This window comes from Gamsiella multidivaricata (genome assembly GCF_025024155.1).
Source record: "Gamsiella multidivaricata strain RSA 2152 chromosome Unknown BC939scaffold_32, whole genome shotgun sequence".
Lineage (NCBI taxonomy): Eukaryota > Fungi > Mortierellomycota > Mortierellomycetes > Mortierellales > Mortierellaceae > Gamsiella > Gamsiella multidivaricata.
Genome location: NW_026251740.1, coordinates 25733 through 41732, shown reverse-complemented (window position 1 = coordinate 41732; position 16000 = coordinate 25733). Strand labels below are relative to the sequence as shown.

The 16000-nt window shown below is 50.5% G+C and overlaps 9 protein-coding genes across 9 annotated transcripts; 4 read left to right on the top strand and 5 right to left on the bottom strand.

Moving 5' to 3' along the window:
• Positions 1 to 802: 802 nt before the first annotated feature.
• Positions 803 to 2359, top strand: BC939DRAFT_397181 (uncharacterized protein; the record flags this gene model as incomplete). Its single annotated transcript, XM_051552338.1, has 2 exons — positions 803 to 1221; positions 1504 to 2359. The coding sequence occupies 2 exons, from the start codon at positions 803 to 805 to the stop codon at positions 2357 to 2359; spliced, it is 1275 nt and encodes a 424-aa protein (XP_051412207.1).
• A 422-nt stretch (positions 2360 to 2781) lies between these two features.
• On the top strand, positions 2782 to 4258 carry BC939DRAFT_528849 (uncharacterized protein). The gene is made up of 2 exons (XM_051561478.1): positions 2782 to 3020; positions 3134 to 4258. Exons 1-2 carry the CDS (start codon positions 2799 to 2801, stop codon positions 4232 to 4234), a joined length of 1323 nt encoding a protein of 440 aa, XP_051412206.1. The 5' UTR covers positions 2782 to 2798; the 3' UTR covers positions 4235 to 4258.
• A 1297-nt stretch (positions 4259 to 5555) lies between these two features.
• Positions 5556 to 6581, top strand: BC939DRAFT_451215 (PAPA-1-like conserved region-domain-containing protein). Its single transcript, XM_051555636.1, has 2 exons — positions 5556 to 5850; positions 5941 to 6581. The coding sequence occupies exons 1-2, from the start codon at positions 5697 to 5699 to the stop codon at positions 6528 to 6530; spliced, it is 744 nt and encodes a 247-aa protein (XP_051412205.1). The 5' UTR covers positions 5556 to 5696; the 3' UTR covers positions 6531 to 6581.
• Positions 6582 to 8164, bottom strand: BC939DRAFT_451214 (uncharacterized protein). The gene is made up of 3 exons (XM_051555635.1): positions 7811 to 8164; positions 7671 to 7681; positions 6582 to 7568 (listed from the first exon to the last, which is right to left on the bottom strand). Exons 2-3 carry the CDS (start codon positions 7677 to 7679, stop codon positions 6639 to 6641), a joined length of 939 nt encoding a protein of 312 aa, XP_051412204.1. The 5' UTR covers positions 7680 to 7681; positions 7811 to 8164; the 3' UTR covers positions 6582 to 6638.
• Positions 8165 to 8562: 398 nt separating this feature from the next.
• On the bottom strand, positions 8563 to 9076 carry BC939DRAFT_158389 (uncharacterized protein). Its single transcript, XM_051550261.1, has one exon. It carries the CDS (start codon positions 8950 to 8952, stop codon positions 8605 to 8607), a length of 348 nt encoding a protein of 115 aa, XP_051412203.1. The 5' UTR covers positions 8953 to 9076; the 3' UTR covers positions 8563 to 8604.
• Positions 8978 to 11497, bottom strand: BC939DRAFT_451211 (delta-5 desaturase). The gene is made up of 8 exons (XM_051555634.1): positions 11366 to 11497; positions 11178 to 11235; positions 10818 to 10901; positions 10621 to 10667; positions 10406 to 10529; positions 10111 to 10297; positions 9278 to 10011; positions 8978 to 9167 (listed from the first exon to the last, which is right to left on the bottom strand). The coding sequence occupies exons 1-8, from the start codon at positions 11395 to 11397 to the stop codon at positions 9093 to 9095; spliced, it is 1341 nt and encodes a 446-aa protein (XP_051412202.1). The 5' UTR covers positions 11398 to 11497; the 3' UTR covers positions 8978 to 9092.
• A 165-nt stretch (positions 11498 to 11662) lies between these two features.
• BC939DRAFT_451208 (uncharacterized protein) lies at positions 11663 to 12100 on the bottom strand. Its single transcript, XM_051555633.1, has one exon. The coding sequence runs from the start codon at positions 11902 to 11904 to the stop codon at positions 11689 to 11691; it is 216 nt and encodes a 71-aa protein (XP_051412201.1). The 5' UTR covers positions 11905 to 12100; the 3' UTR covers positions 11663 to 11688.
• Positions 12078 to 13533, top strand: BC939DRAFT_410924 (uncharacterized protein). The gene is made up of 4 exons (XM_051552930.1): positions 12078 to 12277; positions 12374 to 12526; positions 12625 to 12918; positions 13003 to 13533. Exons 1-4 carry the CDS (start codon positions 12268 to 12270, stop codon positions 13446 to 13448), a joined length of 903 nt encoding a protein of 300 aa, XP_051412200.1. The 5' UTR covers positions 12078 to 12267; the 3' UTR covers positions 13449 to 13533.
• BC939DRAFT_451205 (uncharacterized protein) lies at positions 13534 to 15935 on the bottom strand. Its single transcript, XM_051555632.1, has 4 exons — positions 15608 to 15935; positions 15175 to 15487; positions 14492 to 14631; positions 13534 to 14372 (listed from the first exon to the last, which is right to left on the bottom strand). The coding sequence occupies exons 1-4, from the start codon at positions 15851 to 15853 to the stop codon at positions 13716 to 13718; spliced, it is 1356 nt and encodes a 451-aa protein (XP_051412199.1). The 5' UTR covers positions 15854 to 15935; the 3' UTR covers positions 13534 to 13715.
• Positions 15936 to 16000: the final 65 nt, after the last annotated feature.

Sequence of the window (16000 nt, the reverse complement as noted above, 5' to 3'; positions counted from 1 at the left end):
CATCTTTAGTAGCCTATGCACACAGCCAACAGAGGGATAATATGAGAAGGGGTTTATCCATCCGATCCCTGCAGCGCAATTGGTGACAGGAGGAAGAGGTCAAGAAGGACAGAGTGCAAGTGAGATGGGAAAGCGCCCTCTGCGGCGGACTCTCTCCGCTCCACTGTGGGAACAAAGTACGAAAAACCATATTTAAACAACAAGAAACATACCCGCCCTTTGCTACCTTATCTTTCTCTTTTCTTGGTTTTTCACCTTTTGACCTTTACACTTCTCTCCAACCGGAACCTTTCAAACAACTTACCACGTCCTTCATTCCCTTTTTTTCAGGAACAGCAACTGAAGCACACACACAGAGAGACCCTTTCCAATGTCCTCAGAACAACAACATACCCGCCATCACAGGCCCTCGGCAGCCGATCAACTCGGCCACCTCAACACCAGCACATTCCACTCCGGCGACGATATGTCTTCACTCGATACCCCTCCCCACTACACCCCAGATTCATTACCAGACCCAGAAGCAGTGGCCCCTTCGAATGACAATGTCCCCACTCCAGCCTTGACCACCCGAAACCCCATGTCCATTTCCTCAGCTACATCAGATTCGAACAACAGCAACCATACTCTCTCTGGAAAAAAGAATGAGCTCACACTAGCGGACGCAGACGAATCAAAAATGACCAGTACGAAAGACAAAGACGCACCTCAACCCCAAACCCTCCTGAGCCGACATCCTTGGCTGATGGGCTGGAATGATCTGGACTGGTGGCCATGTTGGATCGGTCTGTTCCTCTTTGCCATGATCGCCATCGCTGTCCACAACGGGATCCCCGCAGCACATTTTGAGATTTGGAACTCCAACCCATTCGATTCCCTCCACGGCAATCAAAGTCTGGATCTGTTGGTCCTCTTCCCTCTTCAAGGGCTCTTGGTCTGGCTGGCATTGTGGGCCGTCAAGGCCAAGGCCTGGAAGGATTTCTGGAAGGGCTACCTGGTGGTCTATTTCCTGAGTTTCCTGAGCAAGTGGTTGGCGGCACAGAAGAGCATCAAGAGCGCGAGTCTGGGAGATTCCATCTGGGCGATTCTATTCGGAGCCGTCCTTAGGAACGTGATGGCCGGATCTCCGCAACCGGACGGACGGTCGAAACCCTTGCCGCCCTGGCTCAAGGTCGCTCAGCAGACAGAGCTTTACATCGCCACGTCCTTGGTACTGCTGTGGTAGGTTAACTTGGATAAATTCAGCTTAGACTGGGATTCGACGGCGCACTGATGGGAATAATACTTTCTCAAAAGAACACAAACAGTCGTGTTCATGGTTGGTCCGTTGGGAATGGAGACGGAAGAGTAGGAAGACAGGCGCTTCTTTATTTATGTGTGTGTATGCAATGGCCTGGTGGCATCATCTGGCGTCATCAATTCAATTTACTTATTCTAACCCGCAAAAAAAACCTTATCCGTCGACATACAACCCATCCCTTCCCTCCCCCCCCAAAAATGCAGCATTAACTTTGAGGTTCTGAAGCCTCTGGCACCTCGCGCCCTGTTTGTCTCATGGATCGACACTCCTTCGCTGTTCGTGGTCGTCGCTATGATCGGCACCAGCTGGCTCAAGATCGACTTCCAGACCTCGATGATCATGTCCGGCGCGACCTTTATCTGCGGATCCTCTGCCGCCATTGCCCTTGCGGCCTCCTTGGGTGCAGGCAAGAAAGCTGACCTGCCCATTGCGATCATCTCTGTCTTCACGATTCCGTCGATTATTGCGCTGCCCTATATCGCAAAGGCGATCAACGTTGGTCCCCAGGTATCTGGCGCCTGGTTTGGTGGATGTGTCGATTCGACTGGAGCGGTCATCGCGGCGGCAACGATCTATGGCGACGATGCGGCCGTCCAGACCGCAGCCGTGGTCAAGATGGTCCAGAACGTACTCATCGGTCCTATTTCGGTCGGTGTTGCCGCGGTGTGGACACAGCGTGAGGAGCGTCGCATGCGAGCGCTGCACAACTCGCTCGAGGACGACCTGTTACGCTCCAAGTCGGATTTCAAGCCGGTACCGTACCGCACATTGCTCTGGAGCCGATTCCCGAAGTTTGTGCTGGGGTTTGTTTTGACGGCAGTGTTGTTTAACACGGTGGTGCCGTCAGAGGACAGAGAGCTGGTGAATTCCTTTTCGTTTATGGTGGGCGAATGGTACTCGACGATGAGTTTTGTTAGCATCGGATTGGGCCTGCAGTTCCATGAGCTGAGAAGAGAGGCGAGATTGTTACTGAAGTTGACGTCGTTGTATGCGATCGCGCAGTTGGTGGATATCTTGAGCACCCTTGGACTTGCCTACATAGCTTTTGACCTGATCTAGGGGGAGGTCGCGCCTTGACCGTGTCTTTGTACAATACCCTTATTTTAGTTCGTCGTTATCGTAATACAACATAGAGTTGTTTCTAATATAAAAATAATAATACGAGATACAGCCTTCGTCTTTGTCGTGGATGCTTTATAGCGACGATCGCGAACTTGAAAGAGAAGGCAGGCTTTATCTTGATTTCTCTACAAAATGACCACAAAGACGCGAATATATTTGCGGTATCCATTGTCCGTCCGTTGCGAGTCAACAACAGCGCATCATCTCATCTCTATACTCCACCTCACTCTACTATACTGTACTTTCTTCCTTGATCATCAATCTTCAGAACCAAGCTCTGGACCGAACTCACCTGATTCAAATGGCCCCATTGAATATTACGCATAGTGCAATGAAAAACACTTCACACCCATCTTCTTCACCTCTTCAACCACATATGCTTCTGGACTTCACGCTGTTTGGGTCGCGTCCTTATGATGCCAACTCGGGTATAACCATTGACATTGGTTGGATAATGACCTCCAATCTTAATTGGTACTCGGTTGTGCTTAAATTATTGCAAAACGATAAGAACCCGGTCCTTCTCAAGGCTTGGCCAGAGGTCCTCCAAGGTGTTCAGCAGATAAGGATTACTTTTCCGAATGTCAAAGGTGTCCTGGTAGGTCCATCCGTATTTTATTATTATATTATTTATTGGATGTTCAGTTGTTCGGTGGCGATCTCCTGCTGAAATGATATCTGCAAAAAAAAAAAAAAAACGCGTTCAAATAGAGAGTCCACTTGGAGTTATGGTGTACCAACGTGAACAGCCCCATCGAACCCGTGCTCTGTAGTCAATCCCCACCCTTCATTCTCTCGCCAGCCCCGCCAACCCCTGTTTTCCTCCCAGGTCTGGACCCCATCTCCCCCGAGTTCACCCTCCCACCCGACCGACTATCCCCATCTGAAACCATCCCTCCGTCCTCCTCTACCTCTGCTGAAATGCCCGCTGCCGCAATTGTCGGATTAGTCATCATGGGTATAGTCATCCTTGCGGCCGCGTACTTCATTGTCTGGAAGCAATGCCGTCGGTCCGAAGCTGGGCCAGGGATACACCAACGGCTGTGCGATGCTTTATCACCAGGACCTCGCGACAACGACCACAGTTCCTCGATTCAGGGAAGTAGTCCTATCAAAGAGATCTCGAATCCGTGCATCGATGTGCCTTGGGTCCCACAATTCGAACCAAAGTCGTTTCCCTCAGAGCATGCGCCACGCGTGCAGGACCGGACGATGGTCCCCGGGAAGGCACACAGGAATGGGGTGATGATGCCGCCATCTCCAGCCCTTAGAGTCCCGCCTTCGTTGCCTGTTCCGCCTCGGCGCCTACCTCGTGCGGCCGAGCCACGTAGGCCACGGATGCCAAGAGCAGTAATACTGCCAGATCTGCACGACTCGGCCTCAAGAACCATGTTTCCACCGACAGCAGGAGAACAACGCGTACCGTCTCGTCAGTATAAACGAGTGTTTAGGAAAGAAGAGCACAGGCCAGAAAGAGTCGGCCGAGAGACAGGATTACGCTTGCATGATCCAAAAAGGACGCAAGGACGGCCGTATGATGGATACGATCGATTGTCGACTGCAGAATCGATCGCGGATATCACGAGCGCGTATCTAGAGGACCTTCTTGTGGAGAGAAATGAATCCTACGAGAGACAGGATACAGAAGGAAGGAGGAACGAGGTGTTGGACGATTATCGCAGCACATGTGACCATGGCCGTATGCCTGGAGTTGGCTCCCATTGGGAGGCACGTAGCACGCACAGTCGACGGTATCCGCGTGCGATATCCTCGCCGCCCGTACCTGCCAGCTCCGCCCGAATCACACATTGAACTTGAACGCATTTTTTTAAGGATGGATGTGATTGGATTATTATGCATCCTCCGTCCAATAAAAAAAAAAGATAGACATCACTTGCATCACATCACACTCAGTCTCTGATTCACCTTCCATCGTAATCATGTCCTCACGGCGAGCAGCCCAACAGCCCCAGTACACCTACAACGACGACGAATTCGACGACGACATCCTCACCCCGAGCGAGGGCGAGGACCAGGACGTTGATGACGACGACGACGAAGACGACACCCCTGCGGATTCAGAAGATGATGTCTACGGCGAGAGCAGCCCCAGCACCAGACGTCGACCCACCACCACTACCGCCAAAGGACCCTCTACCTCCAGATCTAACAAGCCCGGATCTGCAGTCCCCGCAAAATCGTCCAGACCCTCCGCACGGACAGCTACATCGAAACAGGCGGCAGCCAAGCCGACCAAGAGTCAGTCTAAAGCAGCAGCGGCAGTAGATCGAAGTGCATTTGTAGTCCCGTCTTCTACTAGATCTCGCAAGCCGGCAGTCAATTATGCGGAACCCGACGAGGATGAGGATGAGGATGAGGACGATATGTTTGGCGATGATTTGGATGATCCGGAGGGCTTGAGGGATGAAGATGAGGATGAAGGCGAGGGCGAGGAGGATGAGGAGGATGGAGAGGATGACGAGTCACCGGCTCCAACACCAACACCAAGACGCGGAGCATCAGCAACTGCGGCAGCGAATAACAAAGGATCGAAGCCTGCTACGAGGGGTGGAGCCGTAGCGGCCACCAATGTGAATCGATCCAGACAAAGTTCTCAAAAGACATCTGGGCAGAAGAGACGGAGTAAGTCATCATCGTTGTAATTCATTCAAGGAAAAGAGAAACGCGTATGATTTTAACCAACATTTTATCTTTTCTGTGTGTTCTCATAGTGTCAACTCCACTGAGCAGTGATGATGAAGGAAACGGACGGGACGAAGATGAAGAGGACGACGATGAGGGCACACCCATTTCGAGAGACACTCGTTCCAGATCGGCATCACCACGCAAGAAGCAATCCACAGGACGGGCTAGAGCTCGAGCCAGAGAAATTGACATGGATATTAATTCTGACACATCTTCTCGGCGAGGCAGACAAGACGATGAGGATGATGACCAGATGGATGTCGATATGGAAGACGAGGAGAATGATTCCAGGATCCTTCAAGAGGAGGATGAAGAGGACGACGGCATTGATGAGGAAGACGAAGAGCAGGATGAAGAGGAGGAAGAGGAAGAGGAGGTGGATGTGGAAGACGAGTTGGATATGGAGGAAGAGAACGATGAAGAGGAGGAGGAAGAAGAGGAAGAAGATGATGACGAGGACGATATCGAGAACACGAAACCGTTGTCGACAAAGGCCGCGACTAGCGGTAGTAGCAGCGCGGCGAATAAGGCATCATCGTCGTTGTCCAAGGGCAAGAAAACTGTTACGATGCAGCAGGACGATGAGGAGGAGGACGAGTTCAGCGACGACGACTTTTCGAATCCCCAACCTGGCATGGCTTTCGGTGGCCAGTTGACCAAACGACAGCGGTCTAAACTGGATGTGCACGATGTCTCGCTCGAGCTCTTTGAGTTGCCAGTCGGTAAGTCTTTTGTATTTCAAGTGCTTATATACTTCTTTTGTCATGAACATTTGATGATGATGATGATCTTTAATATATTATTTTGTGTAGCATCATCACGGAAACGGCATCAAACCGAGGAAGAACTAGCCCTTAAGAGGAGCGAGATCACGCGTCGTCGCAAGAACCAATCTGCACAGCGCGCAGAACAGGACAAACTGGAAACGATCAATCGTCTACTCAAGAAGCAGGCCGGCAAGCGCAAGAAGGGAGCCCAGGATGACGATGAGGGTGGCGAGGATAGGAGGAATGATAATAATGAGGGTGCGGCGGCTTCACGGAGTCGGTTCAGGCCTCCATCGAGTTATCTGAGGATCAGTTATCGAGCTGATGGGACGACTTTGTCGATACCGGAGGAGTCATTGAATGATGTTCCGGGATGGATGCAACACTCTATCCCCGCCTCTGGGGAAAAACTGGTATCGGATGAGAAGGAGATTGCGTGGACAACGACAGGAGAGCACAGGATCATTGAGATCATGGAGGAGCCGGTCGTACCACTCAAGGAGCCGCAGTATCCAGCACCGAAGGGCAGATGCTCAGTATCGAAATGTGAGCAGCAGTGGAAGTACCGCGGCCCAAGGAGCAAGAAAGTTGCATGTGGACTAGAACATTTAAAACTCATGGAGGCAGAGGCATGAGGCAGGCTAATATCTAATAAAGCCGGCGGTTTTGTATGTGTGCGGAGAGATCGTCCTCATTATTTTAATCATGTAGAAGAGGTATTATAGACTCTTTGAACTACGCGTCTACTCCATTTTGAGAGAAAAATGTTGATTTGACTCTTCCTTTTCGACGACGCGTTCCGTTGAGGACGGCGCCGACCCTGATATCGCCGTGTCCTTTTCTTCATAAACCTCCTCCACGATGTTATTATCATTGTCCCGATCATGATCCCAGCGCTGTTTCTCGTGCACGGATGACATGGTCGGTGTGCTTTTCGTGACTGAGCTCATCCGACTTAGCCCGCCCCCACCTCCCATTCCTCCTCCTCCTCCAATTCCAGGTCCGCTATTCACAACAGTTGTACTTGACATTGCAGAGGGCGAGGACATGCTCATGGCCGAGTTCATGACCGTGTTCGCGAGGGCCACGTTCGCCAGACCCATGGAGGTGGGAGAGGGATGGTCCTGCGACAACGCGAGCGTCATATTATTTCCGGAGGTGAGATTCGGTGACAAGAACGCAGCTGTATGAAGCGCAGTGGTGCTCGTACTGGCGTTATATGTCGCCGCAGCCCCGCTTGCGCCTACTCCTAGACCATTACTGCTGCTAAAAGCAGCACTGGTAGTAATGGGACCTGTTGTGGGGTTAACGTTGCCGTTGGGTGTTTGGGTTGAGTGGACGTCAGTTTGGGGGACCACCATAAGGCCGATGGAGAGAGTGGGGTCATCGATCCAGAACATGGCGATGAAGCAGCAGATTACTAGGAGGATGATCTGGGTGAAGACAAAGACCCAGGGGCGGACGCCTGGGAAGAGACATTGGCTGACGGAGGCGGAGAAGAGAGAGAGGGTCCCGAAGGCGACAAAGGACAATGCAGCATGGCCCCATACGTGGAAGCTGTAGCAAGAACGAGAAAGAGGCGTAAGGGGACGCGTTTGGGATGGCTCTAGGACGCGAGGGATAGGCGATAGGAGGATGGACTTACTCGCCAAAGTCGAGGTAGTAAAAGTTCCCTGGGAGTTTAACCATCCAAGATTGGTGGCAAATGTCAATCTCCTGAACACCTCTCATCTGTCTTTAACGAAGAAAAAAAGAAAGGAGGGAGACCAACGTACCTTCTGCATAGCTACTAACCATGAACAGGAAAAGAACGATACAGTGCCATGTAGCGATGTCGGTTAAAAAAAATTCCCTTCCGCTGCATCAGAAATCCATCGTTCCCTTCAGAACGACGGACGAACTTTGCAGAACTTACCACACACCACGCCGATATTTCCTCCGTCTTTTTGACCCCCCAGCTGTCAACTTTGGCTGCTCATCCTCATCATCTGCAAGTGGTGGCGTGCCGTTCGCAGGGACCTGCTTCAAGAACGACAGGAACACCGCCAAGAAGAATCCAATCGCCAGCGAGATCTTCAGCGCATTCGACTGATCACTTGTGCAGGATGTAAAAGTGAAGCCTGCTCCTGGATAGTAGTAGCATGTGTAGTTCGCGGACGGTGTCTGAATTACTGTCGTTACTGATGATGGGGCTGTACCGAGCGAGAATGAGTATGTCTCTCTGTTGAGGACCGTCGTTCAGGTGAGAAGGAAAGAAAGAGACGAGAAGGATTCATGAGTGTATGGCATGGATAACTATTGTGGCGAAGAGTAATAATTGGGGGGAGGGGGGAGGGGGAAGAGATATCCGCTTACAGCGCAGTGTAGATGACATAGGACCCGAGAGGCATGTAGTTTGCCAGGCGAGTAATGGACGAGACGATTTTGATATCCATAGCCGATCCTTTGCTGCTCGTCTCCAGCACAAAACCTTTGCAGTCTTTTCTCTGTCAGATCACTTTTCAGCGTCAAATAGGAAAGGGTAGGAAAGCACAGGTCGCGAAGAATCGTCAGAGTCAGTGAAAGTGAGTGAGCAAAGAGAAGTCGTTTAAGGACCAAAAAAAAAAAAAAAAAAAAGCGAGCGAGCGAGCGAGAGAAAAAAGAACACAGGCGGCAAACGCCTTAAAGAAGGGAGCAATGAGGAGCTGAGCAAAGGCAAGAGACAATAGTTTAAAAACATGTACGAGCTTGCTTTTTTATCCTTCGCATTTGCATCTTCAGTGTCAGCTGGCTACTACGAGTGCAAGAGGAACGACAAACCCCTTCTCCTCTCCAGATTGCTGTTACAATTGCCACTGTTAACACGGTGATGTCCAACTGTTTGTGGTCGTTCTCGACCGGTCTTTCAGGTACTGAACATGTACAACAAAAAAAAAGTGGGCACACGGCAAGGTGGATGGACACACGCGCACAGCGGGCGGGCACCAACAAATACACCCCTATTTTTTGCAGCTTCATTACCGCCCCTGAACAAACCAAGACTGAGCAAGCAACACATCGCACGCGCCCAACCATCATCACACAATAAGAAAAGGGTCACAACGCAAGGTTTTGACAGTTAGTCTTTTAGGATGCTTCAATAAATCGAGCCTATCTAAGGGCTTTTCAACACTACGCGCGCTTGTACGGAGGATAGTCGGTTCAAAACGACGGTCACCCTACTCTGCTTTCGGGCGAAGACCCAAGACACGCAGATGCTCCAGGTGAGACGAAAATGCCTGCCAGAAGGTATCCTATTTTTCAACACAAGGTCAAATCATGTTATTCAACAGCGCTCACCATCAAATGAGGTCGGGCATCCTTTAGTCATATGGAAATAAGGAAATAAGATGTTCATTCTTACCTTGACAAGATATGGAATCTTGTACTCGATGCAGGCCTGGCGGATGATGAACAGGATCTCAGGGTAATAATGTTGGGACACGTTCGGGAACAGATGGTGCACAGCTTGGTAGTTCAAGCTGCCAGTGATGCTGGTCCAGATATACGAGTCATGTGCATAATCCTGCGTCGTCTCCACCTGCATGGCTGCCCAATCCTTCTGGATCACTCCGTTCTCATCAGGCAAGGGCCACTCAACCTCCTCCACCACATGGTTGGCCTGGAAGGTCAATGCCAGCCAGTACGATGAAATCATGTCCGCGACCGTGAACAACAACAACACCTTGCGTACGGGGAGGTATTGCAATGGCAAGATCAGACGATACCAGAAAAAGAACGCCTTACCGCCCCAGAACATGGCAGTGTGCCAGGGAGAGAGTGGGTTCACGCGAATGGCGTCGTTGGCCTTAACAAAGTACAAAATGCTGATGTCCTGGAAACGAGTCTTGAATGCCAAGAGTCCGTAGAGGAATGGAACGAATAGGTGCTGGTTCACATGGTTGATGAACCACTTCTGGTGGGGCTTGATGCGGCGAACATCGCGCTCCGCAGTCGCGACATCTGGGTCTGCTCCTGCAATGTTGGTATAGGGATGGTGGCCAAGCATGTGCTGGTACAACCATACGAGGTACGATGCGCCGTTGAAGAAGTCGTGAGTCGCGCCCAATATTTTCCACACAGTGGGGTTGTGGGTCACTATAACATAGATCACAATTGTACTTTGTCAGTTTCTGGGGCTCTTTGAACGCACTGTGCGTAAAAGCAGACAGTGATAATTCTTTTGGTTGGACTTACCTGAAAAGTGAGAAGCATCATGGAGTGGATTCAGTCCAACCTGGGCGCAGCAGAAGCCCAAGATGATCGCAAAGATGACTTGGAGCCATGTACGCTCGACAACGAACGGCACAAAGAACTGTGCATAATACGAGGCGAACAATGTTCCAAAGATAAGGAAATAGCGTCCCCAGATCTCAGGTCTGTTCTATACTCAGCAAAGGAGATGAAAATACACATCTCATGTCAATAAAAACGGTCTTCACGCGAACATCAGTTAATGTAATCAAACCCCATGCAAAAACAGAGGACATACCTTGGGATCCTTGCCTTGCTTCTTAAAGTATCCTTCTACCCTTGTCTTCACGGCCCTGTGGAAGTCAGTCGGCTCTGGGAAAATCGGCAGCTCGTTGGTAATCAGCTTGCCGACATAGTACTTCCTATTAGAACGCAGTTTGAAGGAAGCGGATATTAATAACCGTGGTCTGACGAGATGTCAGATACGCTGTTCATCTCATATTGCTGACTTACTTCATGATGGTATCGACAACGCCGAATTCATGGTACATCTCAAAGACCTAGTGTTATTGCAGACAACGCATAAAGAGTGGTGTGATTCGGTTAGCACAGGGGTAATGTAATCTCGGCCCATTGATTGACATGTTGCATGTGCGTTCCACGAAAGGCAAAACAGCACAAGTACTCCCGTATCAGACACGAAAACATACCGGAGTGACATCTCTGCCAGCTCCCAGCAGGAGGGTGTCATCACCGCCGGGGTGTCTCTTCAAGAACTTGGTGACATCGTAGACCTAGAAAACATGGCATCGAGGGAAGGAGAAAATAGGCGATTGATCATTAGAAATGAGGTTGACAACTGCCTCCGGCATAGATACAGTATCCCCAGCACCGCGGCCACCTCGGTATGCTTTGTTGCAGAGAGCCAAGGCCATTATCGGGGAGATAACTTTGTTTCCTGAGCGCAGTGCGGGATGGGGCATTTTACTCAGGTAGAAATTGCCGAGATGCGTATCTGGTACCCCCGGGCAGAGGAAGAGAAATCAGTTGTAGAATAAAGAGAAGCTTACGTTGCCACGAACAGCCACAAACAGATCGCCCTTGGTGTTGTGTGTCGCGAGCTCTTGCCTGATGAGGGGAATGGGAATGGACAAGGGGGGACAGTTTAGGATTCGATTCAGCTTTGCCCGAGTCTTTTTTTTCAGGTACAAATAGGATTGTGATTTATGTTATATAATTGACAAAAGCTTCGCTGTACCAGGTGAAGGTCCTTTCTGCGTCGACGCCCATGGTGGAATAAGGGAAAAAAAGCGGAGGGATGAGAAGCGGAGGGATGAAGGAAGGGAAGGGATCAACAAGAACAAGGGCAAGCACCAGGAGGAAAAAAAAAAAAAGGAAGCATACCGCAGACGGGTCTAACTAACCCCCCTTTGTCAGACACAAACCCAGCGAGGGACCCCAACCTTTTTTTCCTGCTAGATCCGCCACGTGACTTGCTCCAGTAAAGAAAAAGAAACAAATTAAGCTGACCGTGTGTTTCTCTTTCTCTCAACCACGCACGCAGCTCTCATCATGTCCTCCTCAAAAGACTATCACCACGGCAGCAGCAGCAGCAGCAGCAAGAGACGAGACAGGGACCCGGAGGACCGACGCACTGATACTAGCCACGATAACAGCAGCAACGCTAAGAAACGAGACAGAAGCCCGGAGAACAGAGATGCAGACGCGGCCCATACTAGCAGCAGCCGCAAGTCCGACAGGGGTCGAGACCACCACGACAGGAGCCGCCATGATCATTCCTCCCCCTCGAACCACAATCGCTCCTCTTATAAGAGAGAAGACTCCAGCCCAAAGCGGCACCGATCTTCGCGACACAAGGATGATTATGATAGCGATGATAAGGACCGTGACAGGAGCTCTAGGAAGAGTTCGAGACGGGACACTGACAAGAACAGAGAGAAAGAAAAGAGCAAGGACAAGGACAAGGACAAGGATAAGGACAAGGAGAGGAAGAAGGACCGTCGCCACCATCGATCATCAAGACGTAGTCCATCTGTGGACAGCCAGGACAGCAGATCGGGATCGGGATCCGTCTTGGAGACTGGGAGCGAGACCGATAGCGAGAGCGAGGAGGATGAGTTGATCAAGAAAGCAAAGTCGATGATTCAGCGTGAGTGCTTATTCCTCAATGTCACCAGAAGTGACATTCTTTTTCTCCTATTCTATACTCTGACATACCTCTGTCTTCCTTCTCGTATCATCATAGCCATTTCGGAAGACGACTACTTTTCGAAATCAACCGAGTTCAGGCTATGGCTTCGTCAGGTCAAGAAGAAGTACTTCGAGGATCTTTCCGCAGACGAGGCCCGACGGTATTTCAGAAAATTCGTCCGCGCCTGGAACGATTTTGATCTCGATGGTACGTCGGACTCACCACACTAACCCTTTATCTGAAGGCCTCTAATATGCTATGATCATTGTACTAACCCAAGGTGATGATAATAATATAAACTATAGAATCCTACTACAAGGGCATCCGATCCTCACAGCTATCCAGCAAAGATACAACAAAGTACAAATGGAAGTTCACCAAAAAGATTAACCAGGCGGATCTGGATAAGGTCGAGGCGATCAAAGACTCGATTGACACAATGACCAATGTCCGCTTCGCTCAGGAGGTCAACCGAATCACTGGAAAAGCAACGCCCTCCGGGCCAAGCTCTGCTGCCCCTGCCAGAGTCTTGGGACCCACCATGCCTCCATCAATCGGACCCAGTAGGCCTTACGGAAAACCAATGACAGCGGATGAAGGTACATTTAGGAACGTGCTTTACGACTGAGACATTCGATGGAAACTACAGTTTCTAATTCATATTCCCCCCCTCCTTCCTGTAGTTGCCGAAAAGGAGGAACGAGATCAGCAATACCGTCGAAAGCAGCGTGCGGAGCAAAAGGCCCATCGTAAGAGCAAAGAGGCCGACCTTGAGGAATTAGTGCCCAAAGCAACCGGGAGGGAGGCAATGTTGGAGAAGAAGCGAGTACAGAATGAGTATCGTCGACGAGAGCGGTCGCCAGATATTGAGTTGCCAGAGCAGGATCTGCTGGGCACAGGCGACGATTTTAAATCCATGTTGGCGGCTGAGAAGCGGCGGAAGGAGGCCAGAGAAGCGAAGCGACATGGTGGAGCGGACGGAGATTTGTTCTCCCAAAGACCTTCTGGTCCAAGTGCTGTTTCCAGTGTCACCGATGCAAAGAAGCAAGCGTACAAGGAAAAGGAGGAGAAGCAGATCGAGGCCTTCAAACAGCTCTGGGCTCAAAATCAAGCAGCCAAAGGATTGTAATGCAACACGGCCAGCGCTATATCATGTCGCCAGAGCAATTGTATACTATAGTTTGTACTTTGCGCCCCGCAGCAACGAACAACATGAATATTTGAATATCTTTTTATATTCTCTATACATGATTACAAGAGCACTTCTTTCTACGTCCTAAGTGTCTGCCTTTCTTTTCCCGTGATATGTAAATAAAAAAGACATACTGAAAATAAACAAGAAAAAAAAAGAAACGAATAGCAAAGATCACGCGGCCTTAAAAGTGCTAGAGTCCAGTTACTTTTTGCAGTTGTTCTTGTGCGAGGCGTTCCAGTGGGTGATCTGGCATGGCCGGGAGCAGTAGGCAACCTTGTTGCACTTGGCGCACTTGATCAAGGGCTTAGGCTTCTGATCGGGCGAGCGGGTGTCGTTGGCAACGTTGTCGGGGCGACCACAGTTGGCGCATGAAGAAATACCGGGATTCTTAAACGACTTCTTCAAGATCTCAGAGGCCTCCAACAGAGCGGGAGTAGGGTCCGTCGAGATGAAGCCATTGCGGTTGGCAGTACGGATCTGGAAGGCCTCGTAGGCGGTTCTCTTGATCTCGTTGAGGCCAGTGACGACGCCATACAGCTCCTTGAAACGAAGATCGGCCTCCTGAGCCTTTTTGAAGTAGTCTTGGGCCTCCTTGAGCACGGCAGCCTGCTTAAGCGCCTGGTTGCTCTTCTTCTTGATCGTGCCACTGGGTGCGGACTGGAGAGTCAAGACAGCAAGAGCGTAATAGGCGTTGGGGAGGGTGCGAGAGTCGGGGTGGGCGACCTCGACAAAGGACTTGAAGTGGTGAAGGGCGTCCTGGGCCTGGTGAGTGGCATAATAGACGTTACCGAGGGTAGAGTGGTTCTCGACGTTGATGGGCTCGACCGTCAATGCGGTCTCAAGATCATCGTTGCAGGCCTACAGTTACAAAAAGAAAAATGTCAAGTAAGTGGGAGTGCTCATTCTTTGATTACATCCAACAAACAAACAGACAGACAGACAGACAGACGTCAACGCCACGAATTTGACATTGTTACCTTGAAGTTGCGAAGAGCCATGTAGCACGAGGAACGGAGCTCCAAGAGACGACCCTTGATGTTCTCGAACTCCTGGATGGCGAAGGTCAAGGTCTGGATGCAATGCTCGAACTGACCGCCGCTCCAGAGGATCATGATGACTATAAGGCACGGGTAGCCAAGCAACCATTACAATGGAATCCAGGGTTAATCATGGAAGAAGTGAAGAATGTTTGGGACAAGGCTCGTGTGACATTGAAGTGTTTGCAGGGACAACCGATGATGTGAATGATGGGTGGTGGGGAAGTGTGAGCGTCCAAACAAAGAATTCAAGAAATAATAGGTGCAAATCAAACTGAAGGAAATATATGAGAGCCGCGCATCTATTTGGCGTCTCTTGATTGCACGTCAGGGACCAATGGAGCTCTCACACAACAGCAAGCGCTAAAGAGTGCATTATCCCACCGCCATCAAGCAAGCCCCACGCCAGATTAACCGTGATCAAACAAAGAAAGAGCAGAACGTTGATATATTGGGTTCTCATAGATCGTGGGGATCATTGCAACCAGGCAGGCCACTGACATGAGTCAGGTATGTTCTAATGGCTCAACCAACCAACACAATGACAAGGGAAAATGGAAACGAACAAGGTGGAGGCGGAGCTGCAGATCAAAGACAAGGACAAGAGCATGGAAAGCACTTACCAAAAATGACAGAGTCCCGGGTGTAGATGGTAGTCTGCTGCTCAGCACCTTCTTCCTCCGAGTCGACGGTGGCAGTCGAGGTGCCCTCGGGGTTGTAGGTCTGGACATACAGCTCGTACTGCTCGGCCAGCTTGAGGATCCTCTGGTTCAGCTGGCAGGCCTTCTCGTCCAGCAAGAAAGCCTGCATGAGGTCCTTGGTCACAGCGACAATATCGTCCTTGTGCTTCTCGATCAACTCAGTCTCAGCACCCTCGGGGATCTCGTTCAAGCGTTCGTTGGCTTTGGCAAACAGTTCCTTGGCCTCAAAGTATTTCTATTCCATGGGTATAGAGAGCGGGTACGAAGAAGGGGAATCTGGTCAGATTTGCAAACTGCAAAAAGCAGATGAGAAAAGTACCAGAATTCGAGATGAGAAAAAGATCAGGATGCGCACCTTGACCAAGGGATCTGTGGTCTTGTCCTTGGTGCCATTGACCTCAAGGAGGTCGAAGTCATTCCTCTGTCCAGCGAGCTGTTGTTGCTCCTCTCCGTTGGCGTGCTCATGGTCGTGCTCATGGTCGTGGCTGCAATTGGGGCCGTGGACGTGCTCGACAACCTTGGTGGCGTCCTCGGGGGCGGACTCGAGTTCGGGAACACCGCTGTCCTCGATAGCAACGGGGGCGGGTTGAGTGTCAGTCATGGCGATAGATAATGGGAGATATGTGTTGGTGAAGAAGTAAAGAAGGAAGAAGAATAAAAAAGGCTGGGGGTCGGTCGGGAACTCAGGAACGGCGTCCCTTTCTTTCTGTTGCCCACGCTCGAGTCCTCCCTGATCCGCCGTGGCTTA

What these genes read in the sequence shown, in the direction of transcription:
- BC939DRAFT_528849 (XM_051561478.1), top strand. Translation starts at nt 2,799, where the DNA reads ATGCTTCTGGACTTCACGCTGTTTGGGTCGCGTCCTTATGATGCCAAC. An exon ending in CGAATGTCAAAGGTGTCCTG is followed by an intron (nt 3,021 to 3,133) that starts GTAGGTCCATCC and finishes GCGTTCAAATAG; the next exon opens with AGAGTCCACTTGGAGTTATG.
- BC939DRAFT_451215 (XM_051555636.1), top strand. Translation starts at nt 5,697, where the DNA reads ATGCAGCAGGACGATGAGGAGGAGGACGAGTTCAGCGACGACGACTTT. An exon ending in GCTCTTTGAGTTGCCAGTCG is followed by an intron (nt 5,851 to 5,940) that starts GTAAGTCTTTTG and finishes TATTTTGTGTAG; the next exon opens with CATCATCACGGAAACGGCAT.
- BC939DRAFT_158389 (XM_051550261.1), bottom strand. Translation starts at nt 8,952, where the DNA reads ATGATGGTTGGGCGCGTGCGATGTGTTGCTTGCTCAGTCTTGGTTTGT.
- BC939DRAFT_451211 (XM_051555634.1), bottom strand. Translation starts at nt 11,397, where the DNA reads ATGGGCGTCGACGCAGAAAGGACCTTCACCTG. An exon ending in GCAGAAAGGACCTTCACCTG is followed by an intron (nt 11,236 to 11,365) that starts GTACAGCGAAGC and finishes TCCCCTCATCAG; the next exon opens with GCAAGAGCTCGCGACACACA. An exon ending in TGATGCTTCTCACTTTTCAG is followed by an intron (nt 10,012 to 10,110) that starts GTAAGTCCAACC and finishes TCTATGTTATAG; the next exon opens with TGACCCACAACCCCACTGTG.
- BC939DRAFT_451208 (XM_051555633.1), bottom strand. Translation starts at nt 11,904, where the DNA reads ATGATCATGGCGGCTCCTGTCGTGGTGGTCTCGACCCCTGTCGGACTT.
- BC939DRAFT_410924 (XM_051552930.1), top strand. An exon ending in GAACGATTTTGATCTCGATG is followed by an intron (nt 12,527 to 12,624) that starts GTACGTCGGACT and finishes TATAAACTATAG; the next exon opens with AATCCTACTACAAGGGCATC. An exon ending in ACCAATGACAGCGGATGAAG is followed by an intron (nt 12,919 to 13,002) that starts GTACATTTAGGA and finishes TCCTTCCTGTAG; the next exon opens with TTGCCGAAAAGGAGGAACGA.
- BC939DRAFT_451205 (XM_051555632.1), bottom strand. Translation starts at nt 15,853, where the DNA reads ATGACTGACACTCAACCCGCCCCCGTTGCTATCGAGGACAGCGGTGTT. An exon ending in CCGGGACTCTGTCATTTTTG is followed by an intron (nt 14,632 to 15,174) that starts GTAAGTGCTTTC and finishes CGTGCCTTATAG; the next exon opens with TCATCATGATCCTCTGGAGC. An exon ending in TGGCTCTTCGCAACTTCAAG is followed by an intron (nt 14,373 to 14,491) that starts GTAACAATGTCA and finishes TTGTAACTGTAG; the next exon opens with GCCTGCAACGATGATCTTGA.